The sequence below is a fragment of the Pithys albifrons genome, chromosome 16 (genome assembly GCF_047495875.1).
Source record: "Pithys albifrons albifrons isolate INPA30051 chromosome 16, PitAlb_v1, whole genome shotgun sequence".
Classification (NCBI taxonomy): domain Eukaryota; kingdom Metazoa; phylum Chordata; class Aves; order Passeriformes; family Thamnophilidae; genus Pithys; species Pithys albifrons.
In genome coordinates, this window is record NC_092473.1 from 6,690,892 (window position 1) to 6,704,654 (window position 13,763).

Here is a 13,763-nt window from a genome sequence, read left to right on the forward strand (position 1 = left end):
AGGATAATGCCCAGGTGGTATTGAGATGCATGTATGTGGCTCAGGGATTTTGCTGTGGATCATATTTATTCTGGCGCTTCGGACCAAAAATTTCTGCCATGTATGTGATTGTCTGAAGGGCCAGTTATTAGTTTAGGCATACATTGCTATTAATATTTGAAGTGTATTTGGTGCATAGTTGCAGCATATCTTGGTTTGGTTTCCTTGTGAAAGAATCTTGTTAATGCTCAGAAACTGTTCCTAAAATCAGACTAAAGCAGTAAGTGTGCATAGTTCTTCAAAGGTGTTGCATTGGTCTGTACCAAACTGCTGGTGTAGTTGCAGCCAATAATGAGCAAGTAGTGTTTTAAGTAGCTGTAGCTGAGTGGTTGATGGTGTCTCAAGGTCCTTAGTATAGACTAGAGGGAATTCTGAAATCCCTGGAGCTAGATCTTTTCTGGAGGGCTGGGATGTGGGGAGGGTTTTCCCCAACCCAGGCAGCTCTGTTGACACTTTTGCTAATCTTCCCTGTCAGATCAATACTGTTGTCTGTTGCTGGGATCAGTGTTTCTGCATTAACTGATTCGACCAGCTTACTGCAAGGTTGTAATGAATGTTCTCCCTTTTATAGTGTTTATATGTAGTTGTGGTCTGTACTGGAAACTTGCCAGGAACATGGTCATGAAAGTTTGGCATGTCCAGATGGGCTTTTGCATGAACAGAAATGCTCTGCTGAATTAAGTGACAGTATCATGAGCACTGTGTTGGATCAGGTCTCACTGACCACTCTGCTGAGATATGGAAACAATTGTTGGTATTCACCCACTTCAGTGTAATTTTTCCTTACCCAACTGGACAATTGAAACTAGACTGCCTTACCTGGCTGTGTAGAAAAGGAGGTTTGCATGCTGTGGAGTGGCTCCTTCGAGGAGGAAGTACCAAGTAGCTGATGAGCAGCAAACAGTTACCAAGATCTGTTTTGTGTCCCAAGGTAGCACTGGAATGCTGCCACCATCTGTCACATTTGAATCTCCTGTCTCATTTCCCATTCCATTTTAAACACTCACACAAGCACATGTATGAGCTCCCTGTCCCTCCCTCCTTCCCTGCTCCCCTGATTGTTCTGGCAACTGCTCTTGTTGAGCATGAAAAACATGCTGGGCTGCTCAGGGACTTCGGTCAAGGAGGCCAGAAAAGATAAAGGGGAGGTGGGTATGGGGACTTCAAGGAAACTACCTCAGCTACCTTTCTGAAGAGCAGCATCTTAAAGCACACAGCTTTTTATACTGTAAACTCGTGATCACAGTGCCCTGGACTGGTGTCTATTGACAGTAGTTATTGATTTAAACTGTTTGGGGTTGGACATATTTGAGATGGTACTTGTAAATCTTCGGAGTTGTTTCAAGAAATAAGATTTGGAACATACACACCCAACTTTTACATAAAACAGAGATAGATGAGAACAAAATAAGGACAAGATGCATGTTAGTTTAGAGAAAACAGCATTGCAACATAGAGTATGTATTAAAGTTTAAACAGCAAAAAAGCTTTTAAAAATACCTGATGGGAAAAAATTGGTGTTTTGTAACAATAGTTCACTTGTTGTCACCTACATCAAGCAATCCCAGAGTGTTGCATTAACTGCTTTGGGTAGAAGTCATCCCTTAAAGAAAGCAGAATCCCTAACCACACAAAAAGCAGTATCAGGTTCTGCAAAAGCTGCTGTTGGATTGGGTTTTTTTCATTGTATTTACATGATTTTTTTAATTAATGTGTTCTTTTGAAGTGTTGCTGTGCATAAAGTAGAAATGTTCTCTTTCTAGGCAGATTTTAGTCATCAGGTTTCAGAGCTTACAATACAGTCACGTCTTGGTTACCCTTGCAGGAACCAAGCACTCCTTAAAGTGCTTATTTTTATATATGTCAAAGATTAGATATAGAAGCTCTCTTACTGTAAGTTACTAGTCTTCCAGAATTGTGGATGTATTAATGTCATCTATGCTGTATTTTATTACTTTTTAAGCTGTCTTAACTTTTAAAAAGCAATTGGCTTCAGTAGTTAAGAAAATGTTTACATTGTACCAATGGATATTGAGGACTTCACAAGGCACTGATCTTTGTGCCACCTATGCTGTATTTCATGCTTCTGGCAGATATTGATGATAAAAGACCTAAAAGAAGTACTAAGAGCTGTCCCTTGTTGCAGAGAATATGTTGGACTCCAGTCTGTAAAAGTAAATTTTTATTCCAAGGAGAGGATGATTAATCAAGGATGGAGAGCCTGTAAGGGCAGTGCCTGCCACCTTATTGAAACCATCCCTATCTCTACCCTCTATAATCAGCAATGTAAATGTGGTTTGCTCTTCTGGTCTATGATGCTAGTAATTTTTTAACTAGGTGAGGAAGTGCTTTTGTTCTTAGAAAGTTTCTTTTCTAGGAACTTTCTATGCACCAAGCATCATCATCTGAACTGCTGCTATCTTCTAAAACACTGTGCTTAGCTTTATTATAATCCAAATACAGGTGACAGAATAGTAAGGCTGAATGGTCTGCAGTGTTGTCACCTGCACAGTACTGCACTTCATACAGTTATGGCCAGGGAAAAGGAGAGTAAATCTGTGTCACCAGAACAAGATTTCTAAAGCATGTGAGGAGACTGGAAAGCAACTAAATGCCTGCCAGTCCCTCCTTGGTGCAAGTGCTGTTGGTATTGCCAGACACAGCCCAAACTGCATTATGAACCATTTCAGATAGGGAAGCAAAAGAATTCAGCTGAACTAATTTATTTCTAAAGCATGAATACTTCCAGGTCCAGAAGTATTCCAGTCTTAGAAGGTCCTTGCTGCGGCGTCAAACTGTACTCAAGATACCAGCAGTTACGGATGCGTCCTTGTCACTTACTCTTGTTGCTGCTCTAACATTTCTCCTTTGTGTCCATTCCAGTTTCCCTTGCTTGTGTCATTGTTAAGCCTCTGTCTGATCTCTCGCTGTGTTTCCCTCTAGTAAGGAGTGGCAGGAAAGGACGCCGGCGGGTGTTCAGTCTGTCGGAGGCTGACAGTCACGGCGGACACTGGGTTTAGGTCCTCGAGCAGCAGCTGCCGCAGAAACTCCCGCAGTGCCCACTCAGGCAGGTTCTCCATAAGCTTTCACAAGCCCATAACACTTAGTAGAACATGGTTTCTGTGCTGACACCAGTGACGGTGAGGTAGGAAACTGAAGAAAGCACCATCATATTTGTCTCTGCGTTTTGGTTTGGAAGAATTGCAAAGCTGTGATAAGCTGTTTCGGAAAGCCTTATCTGCAGGTTCTCCCACGTCTCTTGGCTCTGCTGCCAGAGGTGGAAATTCTGCTCTCAAGCCTCCAGCTTCAAAGCAGCCATGTCTTCATTTGCACAGGGCAGCCCTGGCTGTAGTGAAACTGAGCAAGCACAGGCTCCTGAATGGAGCAGGTATTGGCCAGCAGCAGGGGATTTATTTATAATTCAGGTACAATGGACAGGCATTCAGCATAACTGGATGTCCCACTGCCCTGATGGCAGAAGATTAATAAATGCTTCTGTGATCACCAGCCTTGGGCAGCTGACTTTATGGACTGTTTAATTCCCGAGGAGGTGAGGAGGGGAAGCAGATGCAAAAAAGATGGAAATACACTTAAGATTACCTTCTCTGTTATATAACCAGTTTCAACTTGTATTTAATTAATTTCTTTTTTTTTTACTATCATGGCATGAAGATGCTTTACTCTGTTAATATTCTATAAACACCCTTTTTCATCTTTATAGATTTAATTTGCATATTTTCCCTTAATGTCTTGTAATTTATGTTTTTGTTATCCTTTCATAATATGTTACAGGTTAGGACACTTCTCTATAGATGATACTCATTCTTTCCTTTTTCTATTCTAGTCTATCTTTTTTGCTAAGAATCCTTCTTGAAGTAAGTTAATATAACAGAAGTTGAGTGATTTGGTGTGGATTTTTTGCTGTAATGATAATCTTTGTAGCATTACAGTAGTGCTGAAAAACATCTAAGGCTGTTGAAGCCACTGGATCCACAGAGAGCTAATAATACCCCAAAACTTGCAAAATGACACCCTGTTTTCAAATCTTGGTTGGTGCTTAAGTTTGGAGGTATGTGAGGGGGTGTTTGTTAGAGCTAAATGTCAACATCACGGCCATTTGAAGAAACTGGCTGCACTTCTCCCGGTTTTGTTGTAGATCTGGTTATATTTTTTGCCAGAACACTCATTTAAATACATGGTGGTTTGGGAGAGATAAATAGAAATACTGTTTTCCAGTATTAGATGATAACTTTTTAAGAGTAGAGCAGTGGTTTTATCCAAGTAAAAATTACAATTTTTTTTCTTTCTGTCACAAAGTCAAACTGGAACCAAGTTATTGTCCTGAGGCCATGCAGTCAGTCATTTTAAAAAGCTTTTACATCATGAGGATTGTCTGGGTTTTTTTTCATTTTAATGCCTCTTATAGACCAAATTCTCATTCCAAGATGCTGGATCTCTGTATTCCTTCATCTATAGTCTTGGATTGTTTTCCTCTAGGCTTATATCCAAAAGATACAGGAGATAATTGTGCTGAAAAACCTACTTGCACTGGCTTATGTTGCAGTTTCAAGCTACATGTACACCTCAAGTAGCCTGTGGATTTGAGAACATTTTTTGATATTTTTTTCTTTTTTCCTGAATGTTTTTTTGAGACACTTGTATGGAAAGTTTGGACTTGTTAACTCCAGATACTCTTTTTTTTGTGACTTTTTCAAATACCTTTCCCTTGTGTTATTAAGAAGGGAGTCACTTCAGCATTAATTTAGAACCTACATGGAAGGAATTGGGGACAATACAGCATAACAAAAATGTGTATGTCTTTAGTAATTTCAGTAAATGAAATTACTGAGAAAATACATTGATATTTTATTGGGAAAGGGGGAGGGAATGATATAAGAAATAAAGTGCAGAGTTAGAATTGAAATAGCAGAAACAATAGAAATTTGCTGTAAATGACATTCCTGAGCAGATTGCAATTGACTGATAATACTTTATTTACCAGAATGCCTCTAGTTTTTGAATCCTGAATTTTGGTAAATATAGAATAAGATAAGAAATAGTCTTGGCAAAGAACATTTGATACCCTTTTAAGATTTTATAAATTCATAAAGTGAAATCACCACAGAGACTCACTGTTCTGTGCACACTGAAATGGCAGCATTTAGCTTGGAATTCGGAGAACTGAACTGTGTTTCATTGTTTTAGCAGTTCATTTTCCACAAAAGTCTTGCATCACTTCCTCTGTTATCAGTTGCTACATTCTCACTAAAGCTTCTTGACAGCTAAAAACAATATGCAGTTACTTTGAATCTGCCCTTATATTTCAAAAATAACCAGTGATGTCTCTCTATTTAAAAGGAGAATTTGTTACAGTCTGTAAATTTTGGTTTTATTAAAGTGAGAAGCTTTAGCCACCAATTCAGCAAAAAGTAAATTTGAGTGATTTCTGAAGTGAGAATACACTGTGGTCTGGGTTTACCTTACCAGAAAGGTAAAAAAAATCATTAACCTTACTGTTATCCCACAGATACCTTACTGATATCCATGCAATTCTCAGCTTTGTTTGTCTTTTTGTTTTGTTTTGTCTTATGTTCATGCTTTCTGTTCTTTTCCAGGATTAATTGGAATCATATTGAAACGGAAATATTTTTAAGGTCACTGTGTATTAAAACCAGAACCTAATTCTTAGCTTCTGTATTCACTACATTGCCTTGTAGACTTTTCTGCAGATGCCTGTACACTTGAACACATGCTGTTTCTTACAAAAGCTCTAAAACTGGTCTGTCTTGAAGCTGGATACCTGTTGTAGTCTGAAAAGAAAAAAAACCTTGACTTTTGTGAGCATACTTGGTCATGTAAGGCTGTACCACCTCATCCCCTCCATTCCTTCTCCATCCTGGGCCAAATGAACAGGATAGTTCACTTGGATTTTTAGGGGGAAAAGGACACTACAAGTAGCTGTTAATGATGGAGCTTTTAAAAGTGCGGGAAGGTGTAGTAGTACATCAGCTTTCTGTAGTATGTTATGCTTATTCTCAATTTTGTGTGAACAAAAACCCCATATAACACAAGGCTGTATAAAACAGGCCTGTTCTGCAGCACCTTTCAGATGCAGTAAGCACATTATCCTCCTGCCTGAACTTCTATAGTTCTGCTTTCTGTGGTTGAGGTGTCGCTTAAATGTGAATCTGGAGAATGAATTGAGAAGATTACTTCCAAATTTTGTAAGAAACAAGCCACCTTTTGGGAAAGCTAGTTCTACAGTGGTTCTTTTTTGGTTTCCTTATATTTCTAAAGGTTGTCCTGGTATGGGGTAGTTAACTCATTTTAGTCAATACTAAATACTGGAGAGGTTTTCTTATTCTTCTCAATTTCCTCTCTCTAGGAATATTTCTAATATTGCTGCATATTCCAATACTAAATGTATAAAATTTTCTGGTTGAGGTTATGCCTTCACATAATATTTTATTTATAATTACTTAAAAGGGAATGTGTAAGCATAGTGCTTCACAGAACTGCATTTCCCACCCAATTATTCTTGGGCACTTGTGAATAATAGTATATTGTTAGGCTTAATGTACCTACTAAGTTGAATATTGATTGGTTTTGGTGTTTTCCTTTCCTAGATGACCCTTCAGCTGCAGAGCATCCTCAGATGGCCATTTCCAGTCAGACCACATCGACTGATGAAACTCTTCCAGTTGTCTCCAAGTCCAGCAGAAATGCTGGCAGAGCCAGTGACATAGAAACAGCCAACCTGTCTCCCAGCCTGATCCCTGCCCAGCAGCCCACGATCTCCCTCCTCACAGACGACAGCACGGACACGCTGAGCGTGGAGTCGCTGACCCTGGTGCCTCCAGTCGATCCGCGCAGCATTCGGACCTTCCCCTGCATCCCCCAGCCCTCCCTGCAGGCTGAGGATGAGGTTTGCAAGGTAAAGGACGTGGAGGGAGAATGTTCTGACTAAACAACCTGCAGACTATAATAAACAGGGAAGAAAATGCAACCAAATTCTGAATTGTTTTTGCTCTGGGAGTGCAGATACTTGTTGAGGCCTGAGAGGCCATCGGGACCACAAGGGGCTCACTGGTGATGGAGAATGTGAGCAGCTTTTAGAGGAAACATCAGATACTCTGCATATCTAAACTGAAGAAGTGAAAAACCACCAAACTTTTGAATCTGGACTGGTTCTTTCCTACCAATTTCTGTTATACAAGAACATGAAAGTATTTCAGAGGACCTACTGTCTTTCTAACAGGAACTAATTAATTGTAAAAGGTCTACAGTATTATCGCAAAGTGAAGACAGTTTTGGATACTCAGCTTCATGATACTGTATTGTTGCATCTCTGAAACTGGAGACATGCCATTGACCAGAAGAAAATAGATATTGTAGTACAGAGGTAAAATTTCCATTTGAGTCAGGGTGTGTTTTTCAGTTTGGTATTTGGTTTGGGTTTTTTTAGGGGAGGAGGGGTTTTGGTTTTTTGTTTGGTTGGGTTTTGTTTGGTTAGTTTTAATTTTTTAATCCTGATCTTGTTCATCTTTTGGAGGTCTGCATGATACCAGTAGGCTTGGCCACTTTCAGTGTTGTCTTCGTAGGACTCCAGACTTCAATATTGGTTTTTCCATGTGTAATATTTATTTCAAGGTTTGATTCAAAGAAAGATAAAATTTTCTAGAAGGTAAAAGCCTGAAGTTTAATGACTAATGCTTATTCAAATTAACATAAGGGATTTTTGAGACTTTGCTTAGCCATCTACAGAGGAATGTGAAACATTTTAAGAGATTGCTATAGCTTGTTTGTTTGCTTCTGACAGTCAATTTGCTGTACCTCTGAGGAATGATGTCCTTGCTACTGAAAGACAACTTCAAGAAGCTGACAGAAGCAGTTTTACTCTAAAGAGGGTTTTCAAATTTTTCATAGTCATATAAGAAGGAGGTCACCATACCTAACTGTGAATTCCTTTGCAAGTCTGAAACACAGAAGGAAAGGTATTGTGCAATTCTTTTTTCCTGTCTGGGATAGTATCCCAGCCAAACAGCATTGCTACATAAAAGTGATTCTGAGGTTATGCTTGACTTCCTTTGCTTCCTAGATCCTGACACCAAGTTGGCACAAAGTAGTGGAAAAGTGTTGATTAAAGTTGGGAATGTTCTCTTCTGATTTGATACATAGTTTAACATGAATGGAAGTTAGGATTTTTCATCAATTTTTAAGTATGTTAAATTAATTAATAGTAAAATGAGCAGATTGTCACTGTTGGTCTGTTCATACCCGAGTGCTTTCTGGCTCTCAAAGAAGGAAGTCTGCTGTTTACTGGTATTGATTTCAGTCATCAGGGCAATCTGTTTCCTCATTCTGTCTCTACTACCATTGATTTCTTACCAAACAGGTGACTCTGAAAAGTTTTTACCTCCTTCTGGTGGTTTATTATACTGGCTGTCTTATGGAATACTTGCCGTGATTTTCAATGTTATATTTATGTATGGATTCACTAATCCACAAGTACAACTTTTCTCACTCTTTCCATCTTCTCCTCCATGTAATAACCTTTGCCAACTGTGTATATAAGGTGTCTGCTACTGAGTGCTAGTCATTTTTTTCCTCCCCTTACTAACTTTTGCATGCAGTTCTGTTGATTTCTATTTTTTTTGACTTCTGCTTCATCTCAAACTGAATTAACTGATAATTCTGACCATTCCAGAGTGGCCCAAACTCTAAATGAATTCTGAGAGCTAGGTGTCCTCAGCACTGCTGTGGATATTGGCTGAGAATTTGGCATGGCTGGAGTCAGGGCTTACTTTTTGGGGGTTTTTGTCCCATGCTTAGTTAGGGTGAGTTTGCACTCCTGCAGTCCCTGTTGCAGCTGATGGACCTGAACAAGGCTAGACAGCAGCAGCAATCTGGGCACAAGGACCACCCAAATTATTAGCTGAACTGATTGCAATATAGGCTTTCTCTGGGATGTTGCAGCATTAGCTGTAGCCCCAGCAATATTCTCAAGATCATTATAAAAAATGCCTTAATTTGAAAGCATTATGTGTTAGTTGTTAACCTTAAACTCCTGACCTAGATTGCACAAAATGCCACTGTGCAGAATGAGTTCCCTTAAATAGAATTGCTTTTAGACAGGAAAACCTTGATCTTTATTTACCTCCTTTCAATTTGAGTTCTAGGAAGATCAGAGCTATGCAGGAGGAGTGTCTTTGATGGGTATTCATAGTCTCACCCTTGAGCCACACTGCACAAGAGATGGAACAAAGGGAAAGCTGAGTTGGTACTTTTCATTGCCTTTGAGTGGCTTTTAAATCTCATGATCAGTTGTCTATTGAGAACTTCACAGGAGATGGCTGAGAAGGATCCTATTATTAAGAAAACTGAAGACTAGGTCTGCTATCTAGTTAGTCTGCTGCTGGCAGAGCCTTGCTGGTTGAGGGATAAGTGGGATATCTTCTAGCAGTTCTATCAAAAGCTCTCTGCAAAGATGGAATTGCAGCAGGAAAGTTCTGACTGCAGCAGCTTCACTGATGTTGTGGTGTCACATGAACACTTCAGCTGGGTCTGAATGGTGTTGCCACAGAAGCAACTGATTTTTAACTGTGCTTCTGATATTAAGGCATATGTGTATACAATTTGTCTGTGCTTTGTGCTGCACTTGGAGACTTCAGAATGTGAAAACTCTGAGGATGCCAAAATAATCTGCCACTGGTGATTTCTAAGCTCTGCAAGTAGAATACTCATCTACACTTCCTTGAAGAGTATCATGTCTATCTCTCACTCATCAGAATCTGTTTCCTCAGGCTATTTCCTTATGCCCCTTTCACTGTAAAAAGGAAACTCAACCAGGAAGGCATTAGCACATCAGCCACAAATGAAAATTTTTTTCTTAAAAAAAAAGTTTGAGTCCTTATAACATCACTCTGTAACCAAATCCAAATAGCAAATTGCAGATGAGAGCAGCAGCTAAACAACTGGTCATTCAAAAGCCTCACTCTTTCAGTGTAATAAATATTGCAGAGAGAGAGAATCACTCTAAGTATAGCAATGTTCCAGAGCAAAATGCCAAAATTCTGGAGATATGCTAAATTCTCAATGTGTGTTTGTAGAGGCGATGCCTCTTCAACCATATTCTGTCAACACAATTGTATTATTCCCTTCCTTTCGAGAAGAGAAGCCAAAGAAGCCAGGCCATAATGAATGTTATTTTGCTATTTTATGGTCTGTGTGTCTCACTTTATTAAATTTTACCAAGCTATTACTTGTGTGACAGAAGTATGTGTTGCCTTCGTTGTCAGGTCTCACTGCTTCTTGCTGTCCCCGTTGCTCTTTTGTCACCAAGTGTACAGAAATGACCCAGACCTGAGCTTTTCAGTTGTGAAGTGAGTAATGGCAGCAGACACCTGGCACCTTGGCAAAGAAAGGCAGGGAGGAAGCCCCAGTGCCCAGTTCTGATGTCTGCTTCACCATGGAAGTAATGCTTGCAGTGTAAAAACTTGGGTGTGGAAAGCAATTGTTTTGCTGGAATTCTTTGATATAGAACAAAACCACATGTTAAGCTTCCTGCACTTCATTTCATGAGCCGTGCGTATTAAACCACATTCATTGCAAATGTGGTCACATACATTACTACAAGAAGCTGTATTTTGTCTGTAAAGTCATGAATTATATACACTGTAAGGACTGAGCTCATTTGTACTCTCCACTGCTCTTTCATGATAAACTAAAATTCCAGCTACTCTTCCTTACATTAAGCTGAGCTTAAGAAAAAGAAAGATACAAAGTTACACCTGTTGAAGAAGCTTCTCGATGTTCTTCTTCGCTTTACCACACAGTTGGAATTTCACTTGAAGTCACTTGGTGAGGGAAAATTTGGAATATCTTCCAGAGTTAGTTTGCTCTTTTGCAGTATTGTTGCTAAAGGAAAGACAGGTATGTGACATTCAAAAAATCTTCCATATTCAGAATTTAAGATACAGATCTGTATTCAGAGTTTTAAGTCAATGTGCAGTGATTGATATCAAAGCTTTGCCCAGTAGAGACACAGAGGGGAAATAGTGTTCCTTTCTGCATTTGAAGTATTTGAAAAGCAATAGTTAAAATAGTTTGTTGATGGTAAAATTTACAGTCTTCAGGACTGAAGTTACTGTGATTTTATTTTCTAATTAAGCAGTAAGATGTGAGTGATTGTAATTTCCACTTCCTTCAAGTGGTTTGGGGTGATTAAGCAATCCAAGAATTCAATAATTGAGTGTCATTTCACTAGCAGTATAATACACTTAAATATGCTTGAAGACACAGGTAATGTATCAGACCAGCAGGTCAAACTGTGTGTGTGATGGAGCCACTTGATAAAAGCCAACACTACTCACGTGATGCTGGGGGTGCTCTGGTGTCACTGGTCACTCTGCACTGCACGTTACAGGGAATGCCAGCACAGCCTCAGGAGCAGTGACACTCAGAAACCCCCACCAGCCTGACCAGTCTGACCTTGTCTCCACTGCCCAGCCTTCAAAAGGCCATCACCCAGGCAGCTCTCATCTGGAGAAGGGAGTGGTTTAGTGCAAATCCCAGGTTTGCAGGGTTATCAGCTGGGGGCAGGGAGGGGGAGGCCTTCTGCCTCGAAGATAATCTCCTTGATGAGTCTCCTACTTTCAGATAGCCAAATGGTAGCCATCTAGATATATGTTGAAAGTTCCCTTCCTGACTGCTACTGTCATTCTTCTTGAAGGAGTTTTTGGTATGTCCCTGGTTACCCATCACTGGCCTACCCTGGGTTATCCCTTACTGGGCACTGCTTCTGTTATCCAGAAATCCTCAGAGTAGTTCTATGTTTCCTGCTGTTCCTCTTGACCTTTCCCAACATTTGCAGCATGAATTAGGAACAAATATAATAACCCTTACTGTCTCCTAGTGCATTCTGAAAAGCAGGTTGTGGTCCAAGCAGGGTGGGATGTTTTCAGGGGTTGGGAGGGGGGAAGTGCTTAGGGGTTTTTTCTGCTGCTCACGATTTTTTGAGCAGCAACAAAGACATAGGAGATGCAGTTCTTGACTGAGTCTCAAACAGAAGGTTCTTTCATATGGAAACGTATTTTTATATTACATTTGTACAGAATTTTCCCTATTTTGATCTCCCCACATTTTTAGATTTGCACGTTGCTCAGATTTGATTTCTTTTGCAAGGTGTTATAAAATATATATTTTGTGTTTGTTAATGTTTTATGAATGTAAAGCTTAATTTTGTTTGTCTAATAAATGTGCACTGTGGTGGTATCTGGTTTGTTTTGCTAACTGGAATTCATTGGTTCTTAAAAGGAAAAACTTGAGTCATTGTTGGGACTGTCTTGTTGGCATAAAAAGTGTGTGGAGTGCATTGATTTTAAAAGCAAGTAAAGAGGGCTTAAGCAGGTAATGACTAACAGTACTTGATACCAGAAGTTAGAGTTAAGGTCCAGACTAGTCTATAGTGTTCACAGGAGTCTTGTAAGATCATAATCTGGAGATCCCTGAGACTTTTTATCTTGTTCCCTGTTACTTCTGGTTATGGGTGCTCATACTAAACTGAGTTTAAGACACACAGTACTTGCAATCTGATAACCTAAACATGTACAAGGAGATGGGAAGGTCGGAGCTTTCGCTTGGGTGTATTTAGAGACTGGCAGAAATATTTACAATGAACATGAAGATAACTTTTAAAAATATTAAGAATAGATCTGAATTTATAGACTATTAGAATTTCTAGGAGCTTTGTTTTGCCCCAGGGGTAGCACTGACTAACACACTGTCACAATTCTAGGGAGCCTGCTGGAAGCCTTACACACTTCAGAAGATAACTTGGGGCATCTCCACTTGTGAATAGCTGTGTTGATATTTTTGTTGCAAACTTTTTATTTCATTTTGAGCTGTTTTGTACATTTGATTGTTTTAAGTGCAAAGAGGGAGAAATGTATTTTTCTAGAAGAATGAATGTACCTGGGATTTAAACACTACATAAAACCATTTCATGAACGTGGACTGTCCTCCTGTGAAATATGTTTTAATAAAGTTGTGTCTGAAATGTACTTCATTTGAGAAAAAACCAAGTCCTGAACATGCACTTACATTTACATGGAAAAAAGCCCAAACGTGGGGTGGATTGAATTCTGAAATGTCTTTCTACAGGCAATAAATATTAATTATTTAATATAAGTTATGTTAGACATTCGGAGTAAATGTGACAATGTCTTACGTTAATTTAAAGAAAAATGTAAATAAGTGTCTGGAAAGGGAGTGAAATTAGAAAATATTGGTGTTTGTTTCTGAAATCCAGATTTCTATAGCTGAGTCTGTGTTTGCTGGCATTGGTTGTGTGTTGTGGCTATTGGAAACCTGGACAAGAATGAAGAATAGACCTCTCTTTGTAAATGGAACTTTGCAATAAAAATGGTGTTCCTGAGGAAACTTTCTTTCCCTTTCATGCTCTGTTGCTGCATTTCATGCAGGAGGATCTTCAATAACTGTGAAAAGCAAAATTGGCAGAAACTTGATTTTGTTTGAAGAGTGTTGTGCATGTGTGAGTGTGGGGCATTGTGGTCTTCGAGCTGAACACTGAGATAGCCAAGGTGTGTCTGCAGGAGAGACTTGGCATGAGAGGGAGCAGAAAAACCTGGAAGGGAGACGTAAAGTACATGAGACCAAAAGTTCAGGATGGGCAACATCTGAAATATCTGTGAACCACTTTCAAA

At 39.4% G+C, this 13,763-nt stretch overlaps 1 protein-coding gene across 5 annotated transcripts in view; it reads left to right on the forward strand.

The window, feature by feature from the left end:
* The window catches only part of CLEC16A (C-type lectin domain containing 16A), a 64,449-nt gene extending 51,349 nt beyond the window's left edge, over positions 1–13,100 (forward strand). Inside the window, exons 23-24 of one of the 5 annotated variants that reach the window (XR_011699220.1) lie at positions 6,666–7,441; positions 7,859–13,100. Coding sequence is in view for 4 of the 5 variants with exons in the window: in XM_071571584.1 (XP_071427685.1) it covers positions 2,987–3,106; positions 6,666–7,006 (461 nt within the window). In the remaining variant the exon portion in view is untranslated. Of the gene's footprint in view, positions 1–2,982; positions 3,107–5,654; positions 5,694–6,665 lie in introns of all 5 variants that reach the window. The other 4 variants (XM_071571584.1, XM_071571582.1, XM_071571583.1 and 1 more) reach the window with 4 other exon arrangements.
* The last annotated feature ends 663 nt before the right edge of the window (positions 13,101–13,763 follow it).